This window comes from Schistocerca gregaria, chromosome 5, assembly GCF_023897955.1.
Source record: "Schistocerca gregaria isolate iqSchGreg1 chromosome 5, iqSchGreg1.2, whole genome shotgun sequence".
Classification (NCBI taxonomy): Eukaryota; Metazoa; Arthropoda; class Insecta; order Orthoptera; family Acrididae; genus Schistocerca; species Schistocerca gregaria.
The window spans coordinates 567,829,499-567,856,892 of NC_064924.1; the positions used below are offsets into that span (position 1 = coordinate 567,829,499).

The 27,394-nt window shown below is 40.9% G+C and overlaps 1 protein-coding gene across 11 annotated transcripts in view; it reads right to left on the minus strand.

Moving 5' to 3' along the window:
- The window catches only part of LOC126272844 (piezo-type mechanosensitive ion channel component), a 651,486-nt gene that overhangs the window by 209,959 nt on the left and 414,133 nt on the right, over nucleotides 1-27,394 (minus strand). For all 11 annotated transcript variants that reach the window (XM_049976053.1, XM_049976051.1, XM_049976056.1 and 8 more), the window contains 2 exons: nucleotides 13,844-14,068; nucleotides 1,118-1,241 (listed from right to left, as the gene is read on the minus strand). In XM_049976053.1, coding sequence (XP_049832010.1) covers nucleotides 1,118-1,241; nucleotides 13,844-14,068 — 349 coding nt within the window. The remainder of the gene's footprint in view (nucleotides 1-1,117; nucleotides 1,242-13,843; nucleotides 14,069-27,394) is intronic.

The window sequence follows — 27,394 nt, forward strand, 5'->3', positions numbered from 1 at the left end:
TCTTCGGAAACACACCTTCTTCAAGTACACAATTTATAAGATGGGCTAATGGTCTGGCTACCTCACCCGAACTTGAAATAAACTTCAGTATTTGACATCAAATTTAGCATCCACTGGATGCTGAATTGAAGGAAAAGAAATAACAAGGGAATAGGACAGCAATACACAAAGAGGATAAATACTGTTATGTCTATGGCCCCCATGGTCATCACGTACATAATCATAAGGGTAGTTGCGAGTGTCCTGGCAGATCCATACATGATACTGATTCAAACATGTGACTGACCCAACACCTGGCCAAACCTGTGAAACTGCATGCCTAAAAAGTGCATTGGTTCCTGGTTGCCTCCATATTTCTCTCTGACAATCAGCAGAGGTGTTAGAAAAATCTGGCACTCACCGGTGAAAGGAGCCCAATACCAATGATCTCAGTTCTATTACAGAGGTACCCATGCCCACCTCCTCTATGTACTGTTATTGTTGCAGGAGTTGTACACTAGTTCATAATTAATGCCTAGAGGGAAAATTAATAGTGTACAGACAGTTGCGTACTATCAGAGTCAATACCGGTCTGTTGCCTACCAAAAGGCAGCTTGTATTTCTGTGGCATTCTCCTTGGGATACCTATGAACTGTAATTTGTAGGTAGCAGTTATTAGCTAATGTCATCCATTGTGAGGCAGACACTCAATGTCCTGAGTTTCTACGCCAGTGAAATATTCGAAGGACATTACTGTGACGTGTACATTCATTCAGTGAGCTACTTCACGTGGTGACAATCCTCCTCGCTGTAAAGTGGCAACACGTGATTGATGTAAACTTCAAATGACCCTTTGAGGCATGTTTGACAGACTACACAGCATGTGTAAGTCACATTGTGCCATTCACTATTGGAGATACAGTGGGTTCTGCTGAACTGCATTGAAAAAGCAGGTTTACTTTTACCTCCACTACACAGTTCCTGAGTTGATTGAGGAGCTATAGCAAGGCTACTCGAGATAACACAGGGGACAGACTATACAATCAATTATTTTAATAATAAAAATACTACAATGTGTGAGTCTCATCAGTAGTACAACAAAAAATACAAATATGCAATCCACACAGAGAATACTTGCTTTTGGATGTTTGTGAGCTGCGTCGTGAAGATGCAGGCGATCTGTGTTCATCAAGTCCCTCTGTTTTCATCTCTTTTTCTTCACCTAGAGCTGCTTCTTGTCCATCAGTTGTATCCTTCCCTTCCTGAACACAAATATTATGAACATTGTACACACTTTGTCAGATTTGGCACAGTATTCTGCCTTCCTAATATATGAATTTCAAATGTATTATCAAGAGATGGAGGAACATATAAAGACAAAAATCACTAGTTATTTGCACAAATCAAGTACATAGCTTTGTAGATATTGCCTCTGAACATGCAATTTAGATAAAAACTACAATAATTTATTGAATTACCAGTGAATAATGGGATAGTAAGTTTTTACAGTTATAGTTTTCTCAAATAGTATCTACCAGAAGTTTGTAGAGTTTACAGAAATGGTGGAATTAATAGTTAAATTTTGAGTTCACTTCTAATGTGTGTTTACCACTTGTTTTTAAGTTCCATACCTGCTCAATACACCAACCAAATTTGTACTCCTAACTGATTTCTACACAAAACTGCAAACAGCAATGTATATAACTACACTTATGCCGTGTTTCAAACTGAGGCTTCCATAAATTACATATAACAGAATTCTCCACTGGAACACAACATTGTTAAACAATGTGTCTCTTAGCAAGTGGCTAAAACAATTCCAAAGCAATGATATTGGACATTATAATCTGCAAGGCAGCTGGCTATCTCTGTTCCAGGCTGTGATATGCAACACATGTGTTCCATCTGACTCACATGACTCCTTTTAGCCATATTTGTACCAATCATCTAAAATTAAATTCTGAGAGACTGATGTTCTTTTGCATTGCCTTACCTTTATGTTCAGCTCTTGTACCCCTTCAACAATATACAATTTTTTAGTTAAATATGTATTCTTACTGACTTTAAACCATCCTCCAATTCTGTCACCCAGTGCCTAGCTTGATCATTCCCTACAGAGTGCTCCCTATCCAAAAGAAACAAGGTGTCAACAGAGACTATGATTTCATCCATTAAATACTGTCCTCTGACAGTTGAAGAGGAAAATGAAAAGAGCATGACAAAATTCTATTGAGCTTCCAGCTTTCGTCATAAATCAAAGATTGATTGTGAGCACCTTTTTCTGAAGGAGGGCCCTTCGTCCATAACCTCAGTTTTAATGTAATTGAAGTTGGTTCTGATGTAACATAAAAGATACTATCAGCTACTATATATGACTGACTGAAATTATCCATCTCTATCCACATTGATCATTTTACTTGCACTTGTACTTTGCCAGCTTCTTTTATGTGACTAAAATTTTCATATTTGCTTTCTTTTTTAGAAATTATCCCCAGCATTAATAACATGTTCTGGAAGTCAGAACCAACTCTTATTTGCAGTGACACACTAGATCTTGTGGGGGAGCTAATCTTGCAAAGCCTGAGTTAAGCACACTGGTCAATGTACTTTTCAACCATTTCTTTGAAAAACAATGTGAAGTAACTGAAGTGTCATAGTGTAGAAGGCAGAACAACCTCAATATACACTCCTGGAAATGGAAAAAAGAACACATTGACACCGGTGTGTCAGACCCACCATACCTGTTCCGGACACTGCGAGAGGGCTGTACAAGCAATGATCACACGCACGGCACAGCGGACACACCAGGAACCGCGGTGTTGGCCATCGAATGGCGCTAGCTGCGCAGCATTTGTGCACCGCCGCCGTCAGTGTCAGCCAGTTTGCCATAGTATACGGAGCTCCATCGCAGTCTTTAACACTGATAGCATGCCGCGACAGCGTGGACGTGAACCGTATGCGCAGTTGACGGACTTTGAGCGAGGGCGTATAGTGGGCATGCGGGAGGCCGGGTGGACGTACCGCCGAATTGTTCCACACGTGGGGTGTGAGGTCTCCACAGTACATCGATGTTGTCGCCAGTGGTCGGCGGAAGGGGCACGTGCCCATCGACCTGGGACCAGACCGCAGCGACGCACGGATGCACGCCAACACCGTAGGATCCTACGCAGTGCCATAGGGGACCGCACCGCCACTTCCCAGCAAATTAGGGACACTGTTGCTCCTGGGGTATCGGCGAGGACCATTCGCGACCGTCTCCATGACGCTGGGCTACGGTCCCGCACACCATTAGGCCGTCTTCTGCTCATGCCCCAACATCATGCAGCACGCCTCCAGTGGTGTCGCGACAGGCGTGAATGGAGGGACGACTGGAGACGTGTCGTCTTCAGCGATGAGAGTCGCTTCTGCCTTGGTGCCAATGATGGTCGTATGCGTGTTTGGCGCCGTGCAGGTGAGCACCACACTCAGGACTGCATACGACCGAGGCACACAGGGCCAACAACCGGCATCATGGTGTGGGGAGTGATCTCCTACACTGGCCGTACACCTCTGGTGATCGTCGAGGGGACACTGAATAGTGCACGGTACATCCAAACCGTCATCGAACCCATCGTTCTACCATTCCTAGACCGGCAAGGGAACTTGCTGTTCCAACAGGACAATGCACGTCCGCATGTATCCCGTGCCACCCAACGTGCTCTAGAAGGTGTAAGTCAACTACCCTGGCCAGCAAGATCTCTGGATCTGTCCCCCATTGAGCATGTTTGGGACTGGATGAAGCGTCGTGTCACGCGGTCTGCACGTCCAGCACGAACGCTGGTCCAAGTGAGGCGCCAGGTGGAAATGGCATGGCAAGCCGTTCCACAGGACTACATCCAGCATCTCTACGATCGTCTCCATGGGAGAATAGCAGCCTGCATTGCTGTGAAAGGTGGATATACACTGTACTAGTGCTGACATTGTGCATGCTCTGTTGCCTGTGTCTATGTGCCTGTGGTTCTGTCAGTGTGATCATGTGATGTATCTGACCCCAGGAATGTGTCAATAAAGTTTCCCCTTCCTGGGACAATGAATTCACGGTGTTCTTATTTCAATTTCCAGGAGTGTAGATAAATGAGATGCTGAGTCATGGACATGAAAACAAGAAGACTGTTATATATTTAAGCTTTTGGCTAAAAAGCCTTTTCCAGAAATAGAAAACACACACACACACACACACACACACACACACACACACACACACACACAGATTTTGATCTTGATATTTTTGGTGCTTTTTTGAACTTTCTAGTCCTTTGATCCCTATGGTAACCCAGTTCAATCAATACATTATAAACAAGAGAATCATGCTAAGAGAACTGGCAGTCTGGGAGGGTTCTTGAATACTATTTTGATACACTGATTCATATGAAAAACTGGCTCTCAGCAGCACTGGAAACTGTAGATATTTTTGTTTTGTTGATAAAGCACTATAATTCTGATGATGGGCTTGTAGCAGTGACTTCACAAGTACCCTAACAAAAGAAACCACCTCAGCTTAAGGTGGGCACCTCTGCTTGGTGCTCATTTAGTTTACCCAGTTATTAGCAGAGTTAAACAGAATGGTGGCTATGCTGACTATGGCAACTGCAAGCAGACTATTATGTCTTTGTTTTGTGCTGAATGATGATAAACAATCACCACAGAAAGTTTCTGTAGGAGCCATAGGGTGCAGAAAAGTGATTTTAAAAGCAGAATCTAAGATATTATGATGCTATCAGATGAAGTTCTTTGTCACATGTAATAAAAAAAATAAAAAATAGACCCTCCCCCCAACACACACACACACACACACACACACACACACACACACACACACACACACACGCGCGCGCGCACACGCGCTCACGCGATCACTGTCATCTTGTTATCTCAGGGTGCTTAGGGTAAATTGCAGTGGGCAGCTATCTCTACTAGAATGAGTAGAAGGGGTACAGCAGGGCCATGGGATGGTCACAGTTTGGTGGCAGTCACTCATGTGGACAGACAGCCTATTACTGGATATGTCCACACAAAATGCTGCATAGATGTTGGAGCCAAGTTTGTGGCTCACATTACTGCTTTCACATGTGACCATGTCTTTGGTGAGGTATGAAATGTCTCTGTCAGGAACGAAGTACATGGTAGTGGATGGACATGTGGGACAGGTAGGCATGACCACTACCAAGCTTTCAGTCCACATGAATGGCCATCGTCAGCCTGTGTCCAAGAGATACCTGTACCACCCAACTGCTGGGAATGCTGAGCAACAGGGTGTGCTTGATTTCAATGACTGTTTCACAGCCCATGTCATATGAATTCTTTCCAACCAACACACATTCTGTTCTCCAATACACCAGTAGCTCTTCCCCCTTCTCAGCCCCCCCCCCCACTCCCCAACCCCTACCCCTTCCCATCACACTGTACAGCCTCCCAATGCTGCACTTAGCAGCCATTATCCTGTCCCCATCATGTCCCTACACATTCCCCACAGGCAGCACTAAGCATCTCCTCTCAACCCATACCCTGCTATCCCTCCCCCTTTATGCTCCGTCACTCTATGCATGCGTGTGCGTGCTTTCTTCATTTGACAAACAACTTTGTCTGATAGCTTAATAACATACAAGGGACAATTTTTAAATAATCCTGTCTCAGGTTCAACAAGATCTCTCTGTCTCTATGTCCTGATTAGCAATTTATCCTCATCCATATCATTGTTAAACAACAAAGTATAGGGACATTGCACGGGGTGTAAAAGGTTATGTATGTGTCCCATGCCAAGACCTACAGATAAAATTCTGCAAGAATGCATGTCACACAATAAATACATATACAAGTGTATAAACATACTATACATCTGCCCAGCAGCATTCAGCCTCATAAATGCTTACTAAAGATATTGACACTCTATCAAAGCATGCCAGAGCAGAGCAGCACTTTCACATAAATTTATTCTTTCATTATGCAGTCCTGACATGTATGTTATGTATTCACATGCCACATCTCTTGTGGTTTCAAATTTGTGCAAGCCGATTATGAATTCAAAATAAAGTTCAAAACAATATTTTGCATCTACAGAGCAACAGTGTCACTATTGTGACTGACTCATATTCACAGTTCAGTTCTCTGGTTTATAACACATCCTTTGCCTTGAGTGCGCACACCCATGTCTTTATGTTACCATGGTAAACAAGTATGAGAAATACCACAGTTTGATCTTAGTTTACTTCAACAGTGGTAAAATAAATTATTATATGAGCTAAATCCCTGTTTAATTAAACAGTAATAAAATAAACTTTCATTGCATCATTCTGTTGCCATGTACAAACGTTACCTCACAAAATGACCCACTCAAGCATTACACAGTGCAGTTGCATCAGATTCCAGTCAGCTGCTTATTCAATTGCTAATTATCTCACAACAACAACCTCATTCTGGATTATGCTGCTAGCTTGGAATCTGGGTAGTTTTCTTGCATGGATTGCAAATTTTACTCACCTACCTCACTGTTTATTTTTTTATTACTACGGCTCTTTTGGATACATGACAACACAACCTATCACAGTGTTAGCTAAAGCAATAATGAAGCATTAGACATGAGCTCACAATTGTAAAACAACAATGGTACAAGACAATGTTACTTGTGGTTGGCGCAATTTATACATAGGTGCATCTGCTCAAGGGATAAGCCTGAGCCATCACTAGCGACAAACCATATTTATTCAAATTCAGGCCAACCTTTTCTTATTATTTTCATGGTTAAAAAATGCATCTAAGGCTTCGATTCATGGGCAAAGCCATAGAAAGTTCCGAAAAATGCTGCTAGAAGCTGCTGTAAGTTGTTATTTAGCCACAGAAGCTGTTGTACTACTGTTTCAAGGATTGAATGATGATTATTTTTTACCACGGGGGAAATTAAAATTTAATATTGCTCATTTTTGAACTTTGCAGTTTTTCAAATATTCACAGCAATAAAAATAAATCTCTTTACATTCACATAATCAAATTGACATTTTTACGTAACCTGCAGCAGCTGGTACGCATGGTAAGTAGAGTTTTACATTTCAAAACCTCCAGCTCGATTTGGAAGCTGTCGGCACACATCGATGTACATAGAGTCATTTCCAATGCTGTCAATAACCACAATGTAACAATAAGAAGTATTTAACTGCCTCAATTTAATTTCATATTCATGAGTACAAGTAAGTTCCCATTCCAACTTCAGCATCCTTATACATGAGCTTTTCTAAAACCTTGTGGCTTCAATGGGAGATTTCTACCACAGCAGATGATAAATATGAATCATATGTTATTCGCGCTGCATACAATGGGTGAAACTTGCAGATTTCACCCTTCTATTCATTGTAGCTTAGTAGTCTTGTTAAGTGTCAGGTTTTAGTCTACCACAATGAAGCATTTTCACTATGTCGCAAAATTGGAAAAAAAAAGAAGCGATTTTTCTTGCTGAGAAAATGTCAAATTGTGCTGTAGGTCAGTGATACAGATTCAATGAGAATAATGTGAGACAGTGAAGGCAGAAAAAGGAACAATATTTAGCTTGTTCCTGCAATGGTAAAGCATTTTCTGGGCCAAAACACGGCTACTACTATACAACAAAAGTGCTGTTCTGTGAGTGCAGAAATTATGTAATTTAAAGCACATGAAGTTGCTCAACAGCAGAAAATCACAAATTTCAAAGGAAGCCGCCACTGGGCTGCTCATTTCATGAAATGTTTGGGATTTTTTCTTCATAGATGCGTTTCAATTACATAACTGCTGCCAGAAAACTGAAAGGAAAAATTTGTTGAATTTTGGCATTTAATAATCAGGCAATGCACCAAAGATAATTATCTTTATGGTTAGATAGGTAATGTGCACCAAACTCCGGAGTATTTTGATATGCCAACAGATAGCACAGCAGAAGCAAAAGGCAAGAAGGATGAGAAGATACTGTCTGCAAATAGTGAGTGGCAGTCCATGTCCATCATGCTTGCTTGTACAGTTATGGCCATAAACTGCCACCACTCACAGTTTTTAAATTCAAAACATTATGTACGTTTGAGGTTTTTCCAAAAAGGGTTATTGCGTATGATAATACAAGTGGCTGGTTCACAGAAGATTTGGTTTTAGAGTCTTGAACTTGTATGGCAATGCTGTCCTACTGCACTGCTAGGCGGGCTAAATTCATACATACATTGTAAGTAAAGGATAGAACAGATATGGCTGTAATTCCACGCAGGATGATGTCAATTTTACAGCCCCCCCCCCCCCCCCCCAAATGAACCATGGACCTTCCTGCTGGTGGGGAGACTTGCGTGCCTCAGCGATACAGGTAGCCAAACCGTAGGTGCAACCACAACAGAGAGGTATCTGTTGAGAGGACAGACAAACATGTGGTCCCTGAAGAGGGGCAGCAGCCTGTTCAGTAGTTGCAGGGGCAACAGTCTGGATGATTGACTGATCTGGCCTTGCAACACTAACCAAAACGGCCTTGCTGTGATGGTACTGCGAACGGCTGAAAGCAAGGGGAAACTACAGCCGTAATTTTTCCTGAGGGCATGCACCTTTACAGTATGGTTAAATGATGATGGCATCCTCTTGGGTAAAATATTCCTGAGGTAAAATAGTCCCCCCATTCAGACCTCCAGATAGGGACTACTCAGGACATCGTTATCAGGAGAAAGAAAACTGGCATTCTACTGATCAGAGCATGGAATGTCACTTCCCTTAATCGGGCAGATAGGTTAGAAAATTTTAAAAGGGAAATGGATAGGTTAAAGCTGGATATAGTGGGAATTAGTGAAGTTTGGTGGCAGGAGGAACAAGACTTTTGGTCGGGCGAATACAAGGTTTATAAATACAAAATAAGAAAAGGGTAAGGCAGGAGTGGCTTACTAATGAATAAAAAAAATAGGAATGCAGGTAAGCTACTACAAACAGCACAGTGAACGCATAATTGTAGCCAAGATAGATATGAAGCCCACACCTACCACAGAAGTACAAGTTTATATCCCAACTAGCCCCACAGATGACGAAGAGACTGATGATATGTATGAGGAGTTAAAAGAAATTATTCAGATAGTGAAGGGAGACGAAAATTTAATAGTCATGCGTGACTGGAATTCGGTAGTAAGAAAAGGAAGAAAAGGAAATGATGTAGGGGAATATGGAATGGGGTTAAGGAATGAAAGAGGAAGCTGCCTGGTAGAATTTTGCACAAAGCATAACTTAATTATAGCTAACACTTGTTCAAGAATCATAAAAGAAGGTTGTATACATGGAAGAATCCTGGAGATACTAGAAGGTTTCAGATACATTTAGGAACCAGGTTTTAAATTGTAAGACATTTCCAGGGGCAGATGTGGACTCTGACCAAAATCTATTGGTTATGAACTGTAGATTAAAACTGAAGAAACTGCAAAAAGGGGGGAAAGTAAGGAGGTGGGACCTGGATAATCTGACTAAACCAGAGGTTGTACAGAATTTCAGGGAGAGTGCAAGGGAACAATTGACAGGAATGGGGGAAAGAAATACAGAAGAAGAAGAATGGGTAGCTTTGAGAGATGAAATAGTGTAGGCAGCAGAGGATCAAGTAGGTAAAAAGACGAGGGTTAGTAGAAATTCTTGGGTAACAGAAGAGATACTGAATTTAATTGATGAAAGCAGAAAATACAAAAATGCAATAAACGAAGCACGCAAAAAGGAATACAAACGTCTCAAAAATGAGATCGACAGGAAGTGCAAAATGGCTAAGCAGGGATGGCTAGAGGACAAATGTATGGATGTAGAGGTGTGAATCACTGGGGGTAAGATAGATACTGCCTATAGGAAAATAAAAGAGACCTCTGGAGAAAAGAGAACCACTTGCATGAATATCTAGAGCTCAGATGGAAATCCAGTTCTAAGCAAAGAAGAGAAACCAGAAAGGTGGAAGGAGCATATAGAGGGTCTATACAAGGACGATGTTCTTGAGAACAATATTATGGAAATGGAAGAGGGTGTAGATGAAGATGAAATGGGAGATATGATACTGCGTGAAGAGTTTGACTAAGCACTGACAGACCTGAGTCAAAACAAGGCACCGGGAGTAGATAGGATTCCATTAGAACTACTAATAGCTTTGGGAGAGCCAGTCCTGACAAAACTCTACCATCTGGTGAGCAAGATGTATCAGACAGGCAAAATACCCTCAGACTTCAAGAAGAATATAATAATCCCAATCCGAATGAAAGCAGGTGTTGACAGATTTGAAAATTACTGAACTATCAGTTTAATAAGTCATGGCTGCAAAATACTAACATGAATCCTTTACAGACGAATGGAAAAACTGGTAGAAGCTGACGTCGGAGAAGATCAGTTTGGATTCCGTAGAAATGTTGGAACATGTGAGGCAATACTGACCCTATGGCTCATCTTAGAAAATAGATTAAGGAAAGGCAAACCTACATTTCTAGCATTTGTAGACTTAGAGAAAACTTTCGACAATGTTGACTGGAATACTCTCTTTCAAATTCTTGAGGTGGCAGGGTCAAACACAGGGGACGAAAGGCTATTTACAGTTTGTACAGAAACCAGATGGTGTTATTAGAATCAAGGAAGATGAAAGGAAAGCAGTGGTTGGGAAGGGTGTGAGACGGGGCTGTAGCCTATCTCCGATGTTATTCAATCTGTATATTGAGCAAGCAGTAAATGAAAGAAAAGAAAAATTCAGAGTAGGAATTAAAATCCATGGAGAAGAAATAAAAACTTTGTGATTTGCCGATGACATTGTAATTCTGTCAGGGACAGCAAAGGACATGCAAGAGCAGCTGAATGGAATAGACAGTAGCTTGCAAGGAGGATATAAGATGAACATCAACAAAAGCAAAACGAGGATAATGGAATGAAGTCTAATTAAACTGGGTGATGCTGAGGACATTAAATTAGGATATGAGACACTGAAAATAGTAAATGAGTTTTGCTATTTGGGAACAAAAATAACTGATGATGGTCAAAGTAGAGAGGATATAAAATATAGACTGGCAATGGCAAGGAAATTGTTTCTGAAGAAGAGAAATTTGTTAACATTGAGTATAGATTTAAGTGTCAGGAAATCTTTTCTCAAAGTAACTTTATGGAGTGTAGCCATGTATGGAAGTGAAATGTGGATGATAAATAGTATAGAAAAGAAGAGAATAGAAGCTTTCAAAATGTGGTACTGCAGAAGAATGCTGAAGATTAGGTGGGTAGATCACAGAACTAATGAGGAGGTACTGAATAGAATTGAAGAGAAGAGAAATTTGTGGCACAACTTGACTAGAAGAAGGGATCAGTTGGTAGGACATCTTCTGAGACATCAAGGGGTCACCAATTTAGTACTGGAGGGCATCGTGCAGGGTAAAAATCATAGAGGGAGACCAACAGATGAATACACGAAGCAGATTCAGAAGGATGTAGGCTGCAGTAGGTACTGGGAGATGAAGAAGCTTGCACAGTATAGAGTAGCATGGAGAGCTGCATCAAAACAGTCTCAGGACTGAAGACCACAACAACAACAACAACAACAACAACATGTTTGTATAAACAAACTATTTAAGGACAAGCTTAAAAATATGTACACGCAATGGCTAACAAAAGAAGGTAGGCAATTAATGCCTACAGGACCTGTTAAGTGTGCAATCTTGTCTCACGAGTGTGAGTGGATTGACCATTCTCAGAAATGTATCCTGAATAAAACTGTCCAACATGCATTTAAAAAATGCTATGTTTCTAATGCGCTTGATGGCACACAGGAAAATGCTCTCTATGAAGAAGTACTGGCAGGAAATATAGTGGTGTTGAGTCAGAACCATCTGAGTAATTATCAAAAACAGAACCTACATGATTATGATAGTTCAATAAAATTTCTGTTTTGTACTTTCATTTTTCATTTCTAAGTCATTTTCTTTGTAACAGTATTCACCGAGCTGATGAGCCGATGCTACTATGAATGAGAAGACATGGTGCGTGTTTCTTACGTGCATGTTTATGGAATACTTATTTAAGTCTTTTTGTTCTGTTATGTGTTGTCAAGTTGTATACTAGTTTGCCACAATATTGGGGTTTCTCTGTAACGAGGCTTGCCTGTGACACCATCCTTCACAGCCCACCTGTATGTTGTTCCTAAATACGCCGCATTTTTTCTAGGCAGTCATGCACTAATTTGTTTTTCAAACAACAGTGACAGATGTAGAAGATGGCCCAGGAGAAAGATTTTCTTCAGTGATGACAGTACTTATTGTTAATATTTTGCACAGATCACTTGTGCTGAAAATGATTCTGTGTGGAGAAATTATGTCGTTTAGCATGTTAAGGAAGTAATTTAATAAAGTATCTTGTCTAACCTCTATCAGAGATGATATAAATCAGTGTCTTGAAAACAATGATTGCTCTTCACCAGATTTACAGTATATCCTTGATATCAAGTGGCATAGCCTGTCAAGCCGAAATGTAATTTTCTTGGATGAAAACATCATATTTCACTGAAAGAAAAAAATATTTTGGATGACATTCATGTGATATGGAAAGACTGACATATGACTAACACGAGTTGTGGTACAGTCTGTAAAAGTATTAGTGGCCCTAGATACCCTAGTTCCACTCTGAATATTTTGATAGATATTGTGAATTGTCATTGCTATCAGTGTTTATGTTGTGACAATAATTTTAAATGCCCACCTGGCTAAATTTAACTCCATGCAAATTACTACAAATAAGTATGACTCCCAGCTTATCTCTGACAGATGGAGCCACTTTATACTCTATCAATAATATAATGAGCCTTATATTATATAATTATATAATGAGCCATATCTGTTTCAATTTTTAAGTGTGGCTTCAAACGAAGGTATCCCCCCCCCCCCTTCCCCTCCTCCTCCCACTCCCCAAGCATCATTTTTGGAGTGTGGATCTCCTTTATTACTTTGAAGGTGCCTATTTTCTGTTTTTCTTCAGATCATGTAGAACGTAAGAAATCTATTGGGCCATTTTCTCAAATCAGTTTTTAATTATTTTTGTTATCACCACAGTTATGTTACACATAATAATCTAAGGCACAATGGGTAACCACTCATCATATAGTTGACATGATGAGTAGTCAACATGCACATTACTAAGATTGAAAATATATGAGAGTTTTCAGACAATGTCTTTGTCTGGTGCTAATGTATATAGATGTCTGGCAACAGATTAACTCTGTTGTTCTGTCAAGTTTGATATTTTTAGTCATCTGCTGCATATTCTCCCACTTCTGAAACGTGCAGAAATATGACTTTAAGTGTACAGCTGTTCTCCCTTGACAAGGAGCCCTGGGCAACTTTCTTATTTAATCATTAAATTGTTATTCTTCTTCCCTCTCAGTTTTTAAGGTGAATCTGGGTTGTGGATTTCTTTTTTGGCACTTGCTACATATAATTTCTTGCTATGTGTTTAGTTACTTTCTACATTAACTACCAACAGCCACCTCTCCAAGAACTGAGGGACTTTTGATACTGAAAGTCCACAATTCTGTCACCTACTGAATGCCTATCTGCTAAGAAACCATGCATTATTTCCCAGCTGCTGCTATTTATAGGTAATAAATCCCTGCACCAAAACAATTTTGACATTATGATCTAGTTAACAGTGACAGCTGTTTCTTTTTAATATTCACTCACCACACAAAACAAAGAGCAACTTTCAGGTGCTTAATTCTTCTTTCTTAAATCTGACATGTATAAGCAAGTTTCCTACACAATTCAGAGGTTTATACATAGCTGTCAGTCTTGAATGTAACATGAATGTTCTTTTAGACAGAGAGGGAAAACTGCAAAACAAAATTTTGACAAACCACTGATCTCTGCGTCCCAGGGGCTTCGGATTCAGGCTGCTCTTCTGGTACCGAGGGTCCTGGCTGATGAGCAGTGGGTGGTTGGTCAGGTGACACATGAGACTGGGCACTGAAGAATGATGACTTCTTCCTTGGCAATGCTGATGAACTCTCCTCTGAAGGTTTTATACTAAGAGCCATGTCAGCTGCTTGCTCAACATCAGTTTTCATTGCAGCTGACAATATCTGTAAAAAGTTCAATTATTAGAAGCATTGTCATGTGTGTACACACACACACACACACACACACACACACACACACACACACACACACACACACACACACAAATTGGAAATATAAAGTGAGACCACCATTCACTACACTGAGGCACTCAAAGGGGTTATCAACTTTTTCGCTGATAAATTTTTCCTCTTGAGATGTAACTGTTGCAGTAAGTAGCTAATGAACTGACTGAACCGACACATGCTCAACTATTTTATCTCCCCTTAGCATGTAATTTAAATATTGCTTTTCTGATGTACTGGGTAAACTAAGGAAGTAGTTTTAAGTCAAAGAATAATTATCTTTAATAACTGAAGTATCACAATATAACTTAAGATGTGACAGAATATTTTTCACATTGTATGTAATTTAAAACACTGTAATAATACTACAGTGGAGTTCTGAACTTACATTCTCCAATTTCACATTTTTTGTGATTCTACACCATGAATTTGTAGCCCTGCGAAAAACCCATGAGATCAATGCAAAAAATCTCTGATTTTACATGTTATCCTAGTAAGGTTTACCTCAATTCTAAGTTCTTACTCTACATCTTGCTCGACTTCGTCCCGTTTTCTTATTACTGACAGTTGATAATACTGAACGAGTTGAAGTTGCACAAAAGACAGATGGTCTGAACAGGGGTAGTGGCAGTGGTAAGGGAATACTTTAAGCAGTTGTAGAGAGGGGAGATGTGAGAGAGGAAATGATGATGTAATCCATGATCTGTGTTGTCAACATCACTTGCAACATTTAGCTTCACTGTGCAATTATGATACAACTATTGCTAGGTCGTAACAGTAATGGAAAAATGAGACAGTCAAAGTGAAGTGTTTGGACCATATGTGATGAAGGGGTCCAGCCACCACCTTTTCTTGTGCCACTTATAACTCAGTTCCATCTTTTTGCAAGTATTTCCAATGCATTGGATTCAGCAACAATACCAATCCTCAACCTTTTAAATTCAAACACTGAATCTTGAAGAATAGCTCAGCCATAATCGAGGAAACATCGCCTATTTCCGACTAGTGAACTCTTATTGGCTGCCGACTTGTTAAGCCGTCCAATGGTCAGTGCAGCCAACTCACCACACTAACACACGTAAAATGTGCTCACCTACTGGATGTGTGGAGAGGGGAAGTGGCCCTTCAATGTCAGGAATGTAGGTAGGGGTGAAAGCATTTTGTGAAGTGCTGAAAATATATTTTTCACACCGATAATGTGTTATGACAGAGATGTCACATGGAAATAGAACAAGGGTTTACCAATAGCACATTTTAAAGAATTCTGTGTTAAACTCTGACATGATACAGTTGCAAGAACTACAAACACTACTTTATATATAATAGAGGGAAACATTCCACGTGGGCAAAATATATCTAAAAACAAATATGATGTGACTTAGCAAACAAAAGCACTGGCAGGTCGATAGACACACAAACAAACACAAACATACACACAAAACTCAAGCTTTCACAACCAACAGTTGCTTCTTCAGGAAAGAGGGAAGTAGAGGGAAAGACGAAAGGATATGGGATTTAAGGGAGAGGGTAAGGAGTCATTCCAGTCCCGGGAGGGGAAAGACTCACCTTAGGGGGGAAAAAAGGACAGGTGTACACTCGCGCACACACACGCACATCCATCCGCACATGCACAGACACGACACAAGCAGACATTTTCAAATGGATTGGAATGACTCCTTACCCTCTCCCTTAAAACCCACATCCTTTCGTCTTTCCCTCTCCTTCCCTCTTTCCTGAAGAAGCAACCATTTGTTGCAAAAGCTTGAATTTTGTGTGTTTGTTTGTGTGGCTATCGACCTGCCAGCGATATATAAAATAGAAAGAAACTTCCACATGGGAAAAATATATTAAAAACAAAGATTCCAAGACCCACCAAGTGGGAAAGCGCTGGTAGACAGGCACAACGAATAAAACACACACACACAGAATTTCGAGCCCTCGCAACTGGCGGCCGCCCCGTCAGGAAAGAGGGAAGGAAAAGGAAAGAAGAAAGGATGTGGGTCTCAAGGGAGAGGGCAAGGAGCCACTCCAATCCCGGGAGCGGAAAGACCCACCTTAGGGGGGAAAAAAGGATAGGTATACATTCGCGCGCACGCGCGCGCGCCCACACACACACACACACACACACACACACACACACACACACATCCATCCATCCATCCATCCATCCATCCATCCATCCATCCATCCATCCATACATACATACACACACAGACACAAGCAGACATATTTAAAGGCAAAGAGTATGGGCAGAGATGTAAGTCAAGGCGGAAGTGTGGAGGCAAAGATGATGTTGAATGACAGGTGAGGTATGGCGGCAACTTGAAATTGGCGGAGATTGAGGCCTGGTGGATAAAGAGAAGAGAGGATATATTGAAGGGCAAGATCCCATCTCTGGAGTTCAGATAGGTTGGTGTTGGTGGGAAGTATCCAGATAACTCTGACGGTGTAACACTGTGCCAAGATGTGCTGGCCGTGCACCAAGGCATGTTTAGCCACAGGGTGATCCTCATTACCAACAAACACTGTCTGCCTGTGTCCATTCATGTGAATGGACAGTTTGTTGCTGGTCATTTCCACATAGAAAGTGTCACAGTGTAGGCAGGTCAGTTGGTAAATCACGTGGGTGCTTTCACACGTGGCTCTGCCTTTGATCGTGTACACCTTCCGGGTTACAGGACTGGAGTAGGTGGTGGTGGGAGGGTGCATAGGACAGGTTTAACACCGGGGGCGGTTGCAAGGGTAGGAGCCAGAGGGTAGGGAAGGTGGTTTGGGGATTTCATAGGGATGAACCAAGAGGTTATGAAGGTTAGGTGGACGGCGGAAAGACACTCTTGGTGGAGTGGGAAGGATTTCATGAAGGATGGATCTCATTTCGGGGCAGGATTTTAGGAAGTCGTATCCCTGCTGGAGAGCCACATTCAGAGTCTGATCCAGTCCCGGGAAGTATCCTGTCACAAGTGGGGCACTTTTGGGGTTCTTCTGTGAGAGGTTCTGGGTTTGAGGGGATGAGGAAGTGGCTCTGGTTATCTGTTTCTGTACCAGGTCGGGAGGGTAGTTGTGGGATGCGAAAGCTGTTTTCAGGTTGTTGGTGTAATGGTCCAGGGATTCAGGACTGGAGCAGATTCGTTTGCCATGAAGGCCTAGGCTGTAGGGAAGGGACCGTTTGATATGGAATGGGTGGCAGCTGTCATAATGTTCATAATGTCTCCCGCAGTCGGAGACGAAACGTCAGGAGAGTTTTATACTTTGACCACGGCCTATCAGCCCGGACGTTTTAAGTGAAGAAACTTCCACATGGGAAAAATATATTAAAAACAAAGATTCCAAGACTTACCAAGCAGGAAAGCGCCGGTAGATAGGCACAATGAATAAAACGCACAAACACACACTCAGAATTTCGAGCTTTCGCAACCGGCGGTTGCTTCGTCAGGAAAGAGGGAAGGAGAAGGAGAAGGAAAGATGAAAGGATGTGGGTTTTGAGGGAGAGGGTCGGGAGCCATTCCAGTCCCGGGTGCGAGTATATACCTATCCTTTTTTCCCCCTAAGGTAAGTCCTTCCTGTAGCTCTATTGTAGGCCTAAAAGATTTCATCATATTCTTAGGTAAAATATCTCTGGATTAGAACTACCGTGAAGGATGTCATCACCTCCAAACACAAAGCTTGCATTTGACAGATCAAAGCACAGACTGTTAGATCTGTTAACTGGGGAAGTAAGTTAAAGAGAGCTCTCTGAGACTGCAGATGGGTCTTTTCCATCCTTAATCCACTACTCAGAACATACTTTTCCAGAGCCTGATGAATGATCACTTAATACCAGGGGTAGTTAATCTTTTTTATCTACTGATGGCCTTTGTTTCTTTGTCAATATTACACAGTAGGGAAGAAACTTTATGAAATTTATGGAGATTTGTTAAAGTATATAATAACAACTAGTTACGAAGTACTTTGCCAAAATTTTACGAAAACCAATCAACAGTTTTTCAAACACCTACCGACCACTGCCCACCATAAAAGCTGCAATGCCAACTAGTGGGCAATTAGAACTACATTAACTCCACTGCTCTAAACTTTGCCCACAATATCTCTAAGTCAATCATAATGTAACTCAATGATGCCCATTCATTGTGTATGCAGGATGATAACACTTGCTTATCTGCTCTTTCCAGCCTAAAACCTCTCTCGGTCTTCTTAATGGATTTATTAACTGCCTTGTCTTTAAATGTCAAGAATAGGGATGGATGGCAAATGACCTGATGCTAGATTGGTTGAAGGTTTTTGGAACAAATTACCAGGCTCTTTGCTCAACACAAGGAAAATTTTGCTGCTGGATTTTTTTAGGGGATGCCTAACCTAGGAAGTTAACGATACTATATCAATGAACAACAAAGATCGGGTATCAACTACTAGTGGTATGACACTATGAAAACATTACAACCACTAATCCCTGTCTCATAAACTCTGTTGATCGATACGGTCAGACTTGTTTCTAATTACAGGGTCAAAAATATTTCCATTGTGTGTGTTCTGTCCAACTAACTGCTCAACACCATTGAGCATACTTTCTTTGAATGATCCTGCAACTGTTACAGTGGAATCACATCACTGGTAAAAAATGTGATGACTACCACGATTTCACCAGACCTCTTAGTTGCATCCAGATCCTTTGTACTCTGACTCAATTTCAACCTATACAGGATAATATTTTTGCCAACTGTAATTAACACATACCTTCCTACAGCATCTGATCTATCTTTCTGATATATGTTCCATGCCTTATTGAATATTTTCGAGATTTTTACGTCAGGTTTCACCCAGTTCTCACTTCTGAATACAATCTGAGTATGACAGAGTTCCTGGAGGATGGTTATGCTTCAGCAGATTTACTGTCAAAATTCTGACATTTGGAGTGTCTTTACCTGGCATGCTATGTACTTTCACTTGCTGGCTTGCTAATTAGAGGCACGAAATTGCAAAGGGTATGATTCCAGCACCCAGTCAGCATCTCAGGCAGACTGCGGCTTTGTGCAGTGATTGGTTGATATGTGGCATCATGGTGAGTTAGGGCTTCTTGAGAAGCCATCAGCATTATCATTATCACCACCACCACCACCACCACCACCACTGTCGTCGTCTCATTCATATGGGCATAGAATGTTATCACTAACTGCTCAACTTCTGGGCTTGACACAGGATGAAAAGGAACAGTGGTCACATGCTTTTCACCATCCCCTTGACATACAAACAGAACTCTGCCAATTTAAACTGTGGGCCACTGTCTGATACATTGGTGTGCAGAGCTCCATTTAAAGACAAAGACTGTCATTCTTCCAGAATGAGATTTTCACTCTGCAGCAGAGCGTGTGCTGATATGAAACTTCTTGGCAGATTAAAACAGTGTGCCTGACTGAGACTCTAACTCAGCACCTTTGCCTTTTGCGGCCAAGTGTTCTACCAACTGAGGTACCCAAGCACAACTCACGATCCGTCCTCACAGCTTCAGTTCTGCCAGTACCTTGTCTCCTACTTTCCAAACTTCACAGAAGCTCTTCTGTGAACCTTGCAGAACTAGCACTCCTGGAAGAAAGGATAGTGCAGAGACATGGCTTAGCCACAGCCTGGTGGATGTTTCCAGAATGAGATTCTCACTCTGCAGCAGAGTACCGTATTTACTCGAATCTAAGCCACATCTGAAAAATGAGACTCTAACTCAAGGGGAAAAAAAAAAAAAAAAATCCCGAATCTAAGCCGCACCTGAAATTTGAGACTTGAAATTCAAGGGGAGAGAAAAGTTTTAGACTGCACTTCCACATTGAAACAAAGTTGGTCCATTGTAACATGAAACACAATTGGGGTCAAATGGATGACGATACAGCTACAGTAGCTTGGTTCGAGTTGTAAGCTTAAGAGATAAGCTTTACCAAGCAGCCATTGCTATGTGGCAGGCACTCCGTCCGTATTTATACAGGTACCATTCCTTTTTCACTTGCTTCGTCTGGTTTGAATTGACTGCTTATTTTGCTTTGACCTGATAAGTGCCGTTCTCTTGTTTAGGTGTTTATGTCACTCTTGGCTGAAAATGCATTATTGTAGTGTGTCATGCACTGTTTGTCGCATTGTGATAATGGGTCTTTACGGCCTGTCGCCGATCGCGGCAGGGCTTGCTTTTGTGCGCACTACCACGTCTTACATTTAAAAAAAGAGAGAGAGAGAGAGAGAGAGAGAGAGAGAGAGAGAGAGATTGTCTCATAAGCGAAACAATGGCAAGAGACTGCTATTTGTTGTTACTTACACTGCTGCTTCCTTTGATAATGACCAATAAGAATGAAATAATAGACTGCATATGATAGAAGATGTTCTGAACGGGAGTTTAGTGAAAATTTTTCTCTATTTGAAAATCTTTGCACATGCCTATTTAGTACACTACGTTCTGCACAGAAATTAGATTCATCTTAGATTTAAAAATCTAGTCAGTTGCCATGCTTCATTTCTGACTGTATCACTATTCAGCAAAAGAATAATATGAATATAAACAAGACATGACACGTATATTCTTCCGCATTTGCTCTAGTTTCGTAGTTCATTTGGCAGACAGGATTTAAATGAGACAGCAGCAAACACGAAAGAATACATGGCATAATGTTTACATTCTTCTACCTTTTCTTTTAATTAATTTACTGACGCAAAGGTTTTGGTGCCAGTATTTATCTTTGTGCCTGCTAAGCATGCCTGTGTAGCGCTACATATATTCGATGGCAAAAGTTAGTTGTGGTGGCACCTACCAACATTCTTCAGAACTTCCGCTTACTTTGCACTCGATTCTAAGCTGCAGGCAGTTTTTTGGATTACAAAAACCAGAAAAAAGTGCGTCTTATAGTCGAGTAAATACGGTAGGAGACAAGGTACTGGCAGAATTGAATCTGTGAGGATGAGTCGTGAGTCATGCTTGGGTAGCTCAGTTGGAAGAGCACTTGCCCGCGAAAGGCAAAGGTCCTGAGTCTCAGTCTTGGTCCGGAACACAGTTTTAATTTGCCAGGAAGTTTCATTGTCATTCTTGCCAGTATCATAACAGATGATGATGTTGACTACATCTGAGTGACACATTGAATCACAGATAGTATGCATGACAAGTAACCATATATTTCCTTGAACAGGCCTGCAAAGTTGCCAAAGTTGATATCTATGCAGCCTGTAAGGGAACTGACAAATAGACCGCATTTTTTATATTATACACTAATTAAAGGAACTAACAAATAGACCTTTTTTTGTTATATTATAGACTAACTAAAGTTGTGTTAAAAATCATTCGCTTAATATGATATTAGGATAGGTGTTACAATCAATAATCAATATTGAAATTGTACATTCTTTGTCACTTTGCCTGTGATCTTTGTTGAGAAACGGGTTTTTGGTCACTTGAGTTCTGGCCATGGTTGAGAGTAGTCATTTTCAAGTTCTGGCAATAAAGGTGTTTTTTTTTTTTTTTAAACAAGCTATGGAATCCTGCATCATGATTTTGTTAGTCCAATGATAATCAAAAACACGCACCTTTTCTTGCATCCAGAGCAGCAACAGAATCATCACCTACACAGTATGACCACATGGACAATGGGTACTTAGCAGTATCAACAAAAGAGACATCATGGCCAGCTCTACAAAGTAAATTATAGCCATTAACCGCACCATAACTGTGTCCTTATGGAGATAACTTTTACAATGTAGTAGAGAGGTTCCATGATAAGTCTCATAGCCTGTCAGGAGTTGAACATAGGGTGAAACATCACACTTTATCTAACTGATTTCATGTGCCTCTTTGGCAGGCCATGATTACACTTTCAATATTGGCATAAATGCCTTGCCAATGTACAGGGTACCTTATCAATGCCTTAATCTTCAGCATCTCTCAGAATGGCTCACATAATAGCTTGGAGAGGTGAGGTCAAAGCATAGTCAGGATCACAACCTGACAGCAAAACCCTTCTGTGGCTAGCAGAAGTACCCATGATGAACATTTTCTGTGGTTCATCTAAAAATGGGTCTGAAGTTCTGGTTCTTAACCTTTGAGCAGGTGCTCTGGCCAACAAAAATGCACATTATGCATGAGTTTGCACATCACTAGGTCGTGATCTGTAAACCTAATGACATCCCAGGCCTTCATGCCACATGGGTCTAGCCATGGCCATGCTCCGAGAATATGTTGGCCACAATACAATAATATGCTGAATTCCTGTAAACAACATGGGCTTTTAATTCCATCAACTTTGGCCCATCAAATGCCTTCCGTAGTGTAATTTGGCATGTTTTCAGAAGTTCTACACTGAATTTTGCAAACTCTGCAGTTCTGTATGTACAAAAAAAAGAATCTTTGCTAACTAAACTAAATTTGCCTATACATGAGTGAAAATAGTGTATTGCAAACACAGCAGTATGACAAAGCTTTTAAAGCAGAAAAAAAGAGTTCTTTCCCTGTATAAAAACAATGTACTATGCAAGGACATTGCAATAAACCCCCAAACCATTATCCTTAACTCAAGGTTACTATCATACAATTGACTATTCTGTAAAACCTGTGCACACACCCACCCAATGCTGCCCTCTCCAGGCCCATCACTGGTTACTCTCACAAGATCAAAGACAGAGCAACTTACGGAACTACTCAGGTTGTTTATCAACTAAGTCATGTCCACCACACTGCTATTTATATGACCCTGTACACCCGATGACCACTAAACCGGCTGAGCACATGAATGGGCATGGATGGGAACTGTCTGCCTGGGGGACAACCATCCCAGTTGCTAAATATGCTCTACAGCATGACTCTAGGACGTGTGTTATGCTGCACCAAAATGGCTGTTTGTATCCTCTCTGTCAATACTAGTTTCTCTGAATTGCAGAGATTGCAACTTGTCCCATTACATGTACTTGCATCCCAACACTCTCCTGGAGTTAATGTCGGTTAACACATGACCCTCTTTTTCATGATACCTTTTGTATTATTATATTACATTTTTCATTTTTCTTATTTTTATATTTATCTTTATTTATTTTCTGCTTGGATTTCTTTGAAAATTTTATTGAACTGTTCATTTGCTTTTCCCCTAATTAATCTCTACTTCTCAATTTCTCTTTATCCCTGAGCTGAATCTCTGCTATCTCTGACGTCTACAACAATCCCTACTACAGGTGGTTCCCTCTCATCCTGGGGTATCAATGACCTGCCCTTCCATTTCAGCCTTCCCTAACCTACCCCTCTCTCCTCTGTGAGAAGAGAACTACGAGTTCTGAAAGCTAGGATAGTGTTTCATTTTTCCTTTTATGTCTGTCCATGACCAACAACAGAAAGAGTAGGAAAACTGATTCACAAAAAGTGGCTGTAATTAACATTCAAAAACATGAACTACCATCACACACACTAAAATCTACCACCGTATGCTTTTCAAGTCGATAGTATGCTTTGCAGACAGTACACAGGCACATAATCTCAATCTCTTGACTACCATCACAACTGTTGTGTGTGCTACTATGACTGTCAGGGACTTTCAAGATCCCATCACTGGAAGCAGTATGTGTGGTGCTCAGAAAATATGCAACAGACACAGAGACACAACAGACAGGTTGAAGATGGGTAACATGACAAGGTGGCAGAAATCACAAGTGAGTTCACATGAACCCGACAGCAAACAAAATCTCGGAAAATGAATATGTGGCAAAAGGAGTCAGATGCAGCAATAATTCACATGGCATACACAACTGATTGTCCAACATCTGGGAATGGCTGGGAATGAGGCATGTTAACTCTAGTGAGAGCACAGTCCAATTCCTGAGTGACCACAGCTACTATACTGCCCATTTTTACAAATGGTTCAAATGGCTCTAAGCACTATGGGACTTAACATCTGAGGTCATCAGTCCCCTAAACTTGTTGTTGGTCTTCAGTCCAGAAACTGGTTAGATTGCAGCTCTCCATGGTACTCTATTCTGTGCAATCTTCTTCATCTCCCAGTACCTATTGCAACGTACATCCTTCTGTATCTGTTTAGTGTATTCATCTCTTGGTCTCCGTCTATGACTTTCACCCTCCACAATGCCCTCAAGTACTAAATTGGTGACCTCAAGATGTCTCAGAAGATGTCCTACCAACCTATCCCTTCTTCTAGTTAATGCTTAATGCTCTTCTAGTTAATGCTTAATGCTTACTGTAGGCCAAAGAAATACAGTAAGCATTAACAATTGTACCGTATATAAGACTAACAATGATTATTTGGGATAAATGAATCTTGTGTACTTTGACACGTTCCACATCATTACGAAAGAATCGTGTTCATGATCCATGGAACAAGTAATATAACTAACTAACTAACTAACTAGTCAAGTTGTGCCACAAATTTCTCTTCTCCTCAATTTTATTCAATACCTTCCTCATTAGTTATGTGATCTACCCATCTAATCTTCAGCATTCCTCATTAGTTATGTGATCTACCCATCTAATCTTCAGCATTCTTCTGTAGTACCACATTTTGAAAGCTTCTATTCTCTTCTTGTCTATACTATTTATCGTCCACATTTCACTTCCATACATGGCTTCACTCCATAAAATTACTTTGAGAAAAGACTTCCTGACACTTAAATCTAAACTCAATGTTAACAAACTTCTCTTCTTCTGAAACGCTTTCCTTGCCATTGCCAGTCTACATTTTATATCCTCTCTACTTCGACCATCATCAGTTATTTTTCTCCCCAAATAGCAAAACTCATTTATTACTTTCAGCGTCTCATTTCCTAATCTAATGCCCTCAGCATCACCCAGTTTAATTAGACTTCATTCCATTATCCTCGTTTTGCTTTTGTTGATGATTATCTTATATCTTCCTTTCAAGACACTGTCTATTCCATTCAGCTGCTCTTGCAGGCCCTTTGCTGTCCCTGACAGAATTACAATGTCATCGGCAAACCTCAAAGTTTTTATTTCTTCTCCATGGATTTTAATTCCTACTCTGAATTTTTCTTTTGTCCCTTTACTGCTTGCTCAATACACAGATTGAATAACATTGGGGATTGGCTACAACCATGTCTCACTCCCTTCCCAACCACTGCTTCCCTTTCATGCCCATCGACTCATAACTGCCATCTGGTTTCTGTACAAATTGTAAATAGCCTTTCACTCCCTGTATTTGACCTCTGCCACCTTCAGAATTTGAAAGAGAGTATTCCAGTCATCATTGTCAAAAGCTTTCTTTAAGTCTACAAATGCTAGTAATGTAGGTTTGCCTTTCCTTAATCTATTTTCTAAGATAAGTCGTAGGGTCAGTGTTGCCTTGCATGTTCGAAAATTTCTACGAAATCCAAACTGATCTTCCCTGATGTCGGCTTCTACCAGTTTTTCCATTTGTCTGTAAGGAATTCGTGTTAGTATTTTACAGCCATGGCTTATTAAACTGATAGTTAGGTAATTTTCATATCTGTCAACACCTGCTTTCTTTGGGATTGGAATTATTGTACTCTTGTTAAAGTCTGAGGGTACTTCGCCTGTCTCATACATCTTGTTCACCAGATGGTAGAGTTTTGTCAGGACTGGCTCTCCCAAGGTTACCAGTAGTTCTAATGGACTGTTGTCTACTCCCAGGGCCTTTTTTCGACTTAGGTCTTTCAGTGCTCTGTCACTCTCTTCACGCAGTATCATATCTCCCATTTCATCTTCATCTACATCCTCTTGCATTTCCATAATACTGTCCTCAAGAACTTCACCCTAGTATAGTCCTTCTGTATACTCCTTCGACCTTCCTGCTTTCCCTTCTTTGCTTTTCCATCTGAGTCTAGATATTCATGCAAGTGGTTCTCTTTTCTCCAAAGGTCTCTTTAATTTTCCTGTAGGCAGACTTAGAACTACTTACACCTAACTAACCTAAGGACATCACACACATCCACGCCCGAGGCAGGATTCGAACCTGTGACCGTAGCAGCAGCGCAGTTCTGGACCAAAGTGCCTAGAACCGCTCGGCCACAGCAGCCAGCCCATTTTTACAGTATGAATCTCGATCACAACTCTGACTCGACATGCAGACAATACAGGTCATCACACAACATGCTCTTTGACAGTCAAATCATGAACTATGAAAGACAGCTGTATATGACACACAAAGATTCATACGTACCACAAGGAAAATACAACAAAAGTATCTGCTGGTGTCCCACCCCCCTCCAAATTTTTTTTTTTTTTTGGGAGGGAGCATGGAGAGAGGGGACGGGTGGGGGGGGGGGGGGGAGATCGGTAAGCCGTGTTGACCAAAACGATATGCAACTATCTCCACATTATCAATTTAGGCTCTAGGTAAGCACTACAAGCAACATTAAAAACCACTTAGAACTGTCATCCACACCTGCAATGAAACCTGGATCAGTGATGTTGGGTGTCCACCTCCAAGTGCAGGATTTGTGTGCCACCTGATAACTATCGCAGAGGAGTGTGCAGCGGCCAGATTACAGTACTTGTCTCAGGCATGCACCTCAAGTTCAGGAGAGCAAGGAGTGGGGCTGCACTATGGTTGTGCTGGCTGAAGTGGCTATCTTCAAATGGGAAAAATGGTCTCTTAAATCTAGAAAGACAACCAGTCTAAGGGAAGAACCCTCCAACTAAAAATCACTTGATTTTTGAGGTTGGTAGCTGAATGAATGGGTCTGCAGCCCATCACTAATTTAAAAAGATATGTGGAATGTTCAAACTCAAAGAGACCAAGAAAAATGGCAAAGGACAGAGGTGCTGTACAAATAGGACATAAAGCTAGAGGAGGAGTACCCATAGCAACTATAAAGAAGTTAAAAAAATAATAATTTAAAAAAAATATAAAATCCTAGGACCACATCAAATACAGACTTGCAAGTGGATATCAGTGATAGAAATCATTATTTGGTAATCACAGCAGCATATGTCCCCAACTGACGATGTTGTTACTACTAGGTAAGACAATTTGTTGATTTTACAAACTTTGGAAAGGATGGAAATCAGAATGTGTTTCTAATTGGTGATCTAAATAGCAGAATGGATTCAAAATTAAATGATACAGTAGTAGAACATACAGAAACTTCCTTGTGCTTACTAATGGTGAAAGACAAATTTATTTACATCAATAACACAAATTAACAATTGTTAACCTTCCGATAGGTGCACGTATGTGTCAGATACGCAGCGACAATGTTTGTTACCTTTTCTTGGAAAGTGGGAGGGACAGATTAATAACTTCTTTTTGTCTGACAGACAGCATAGTAGAG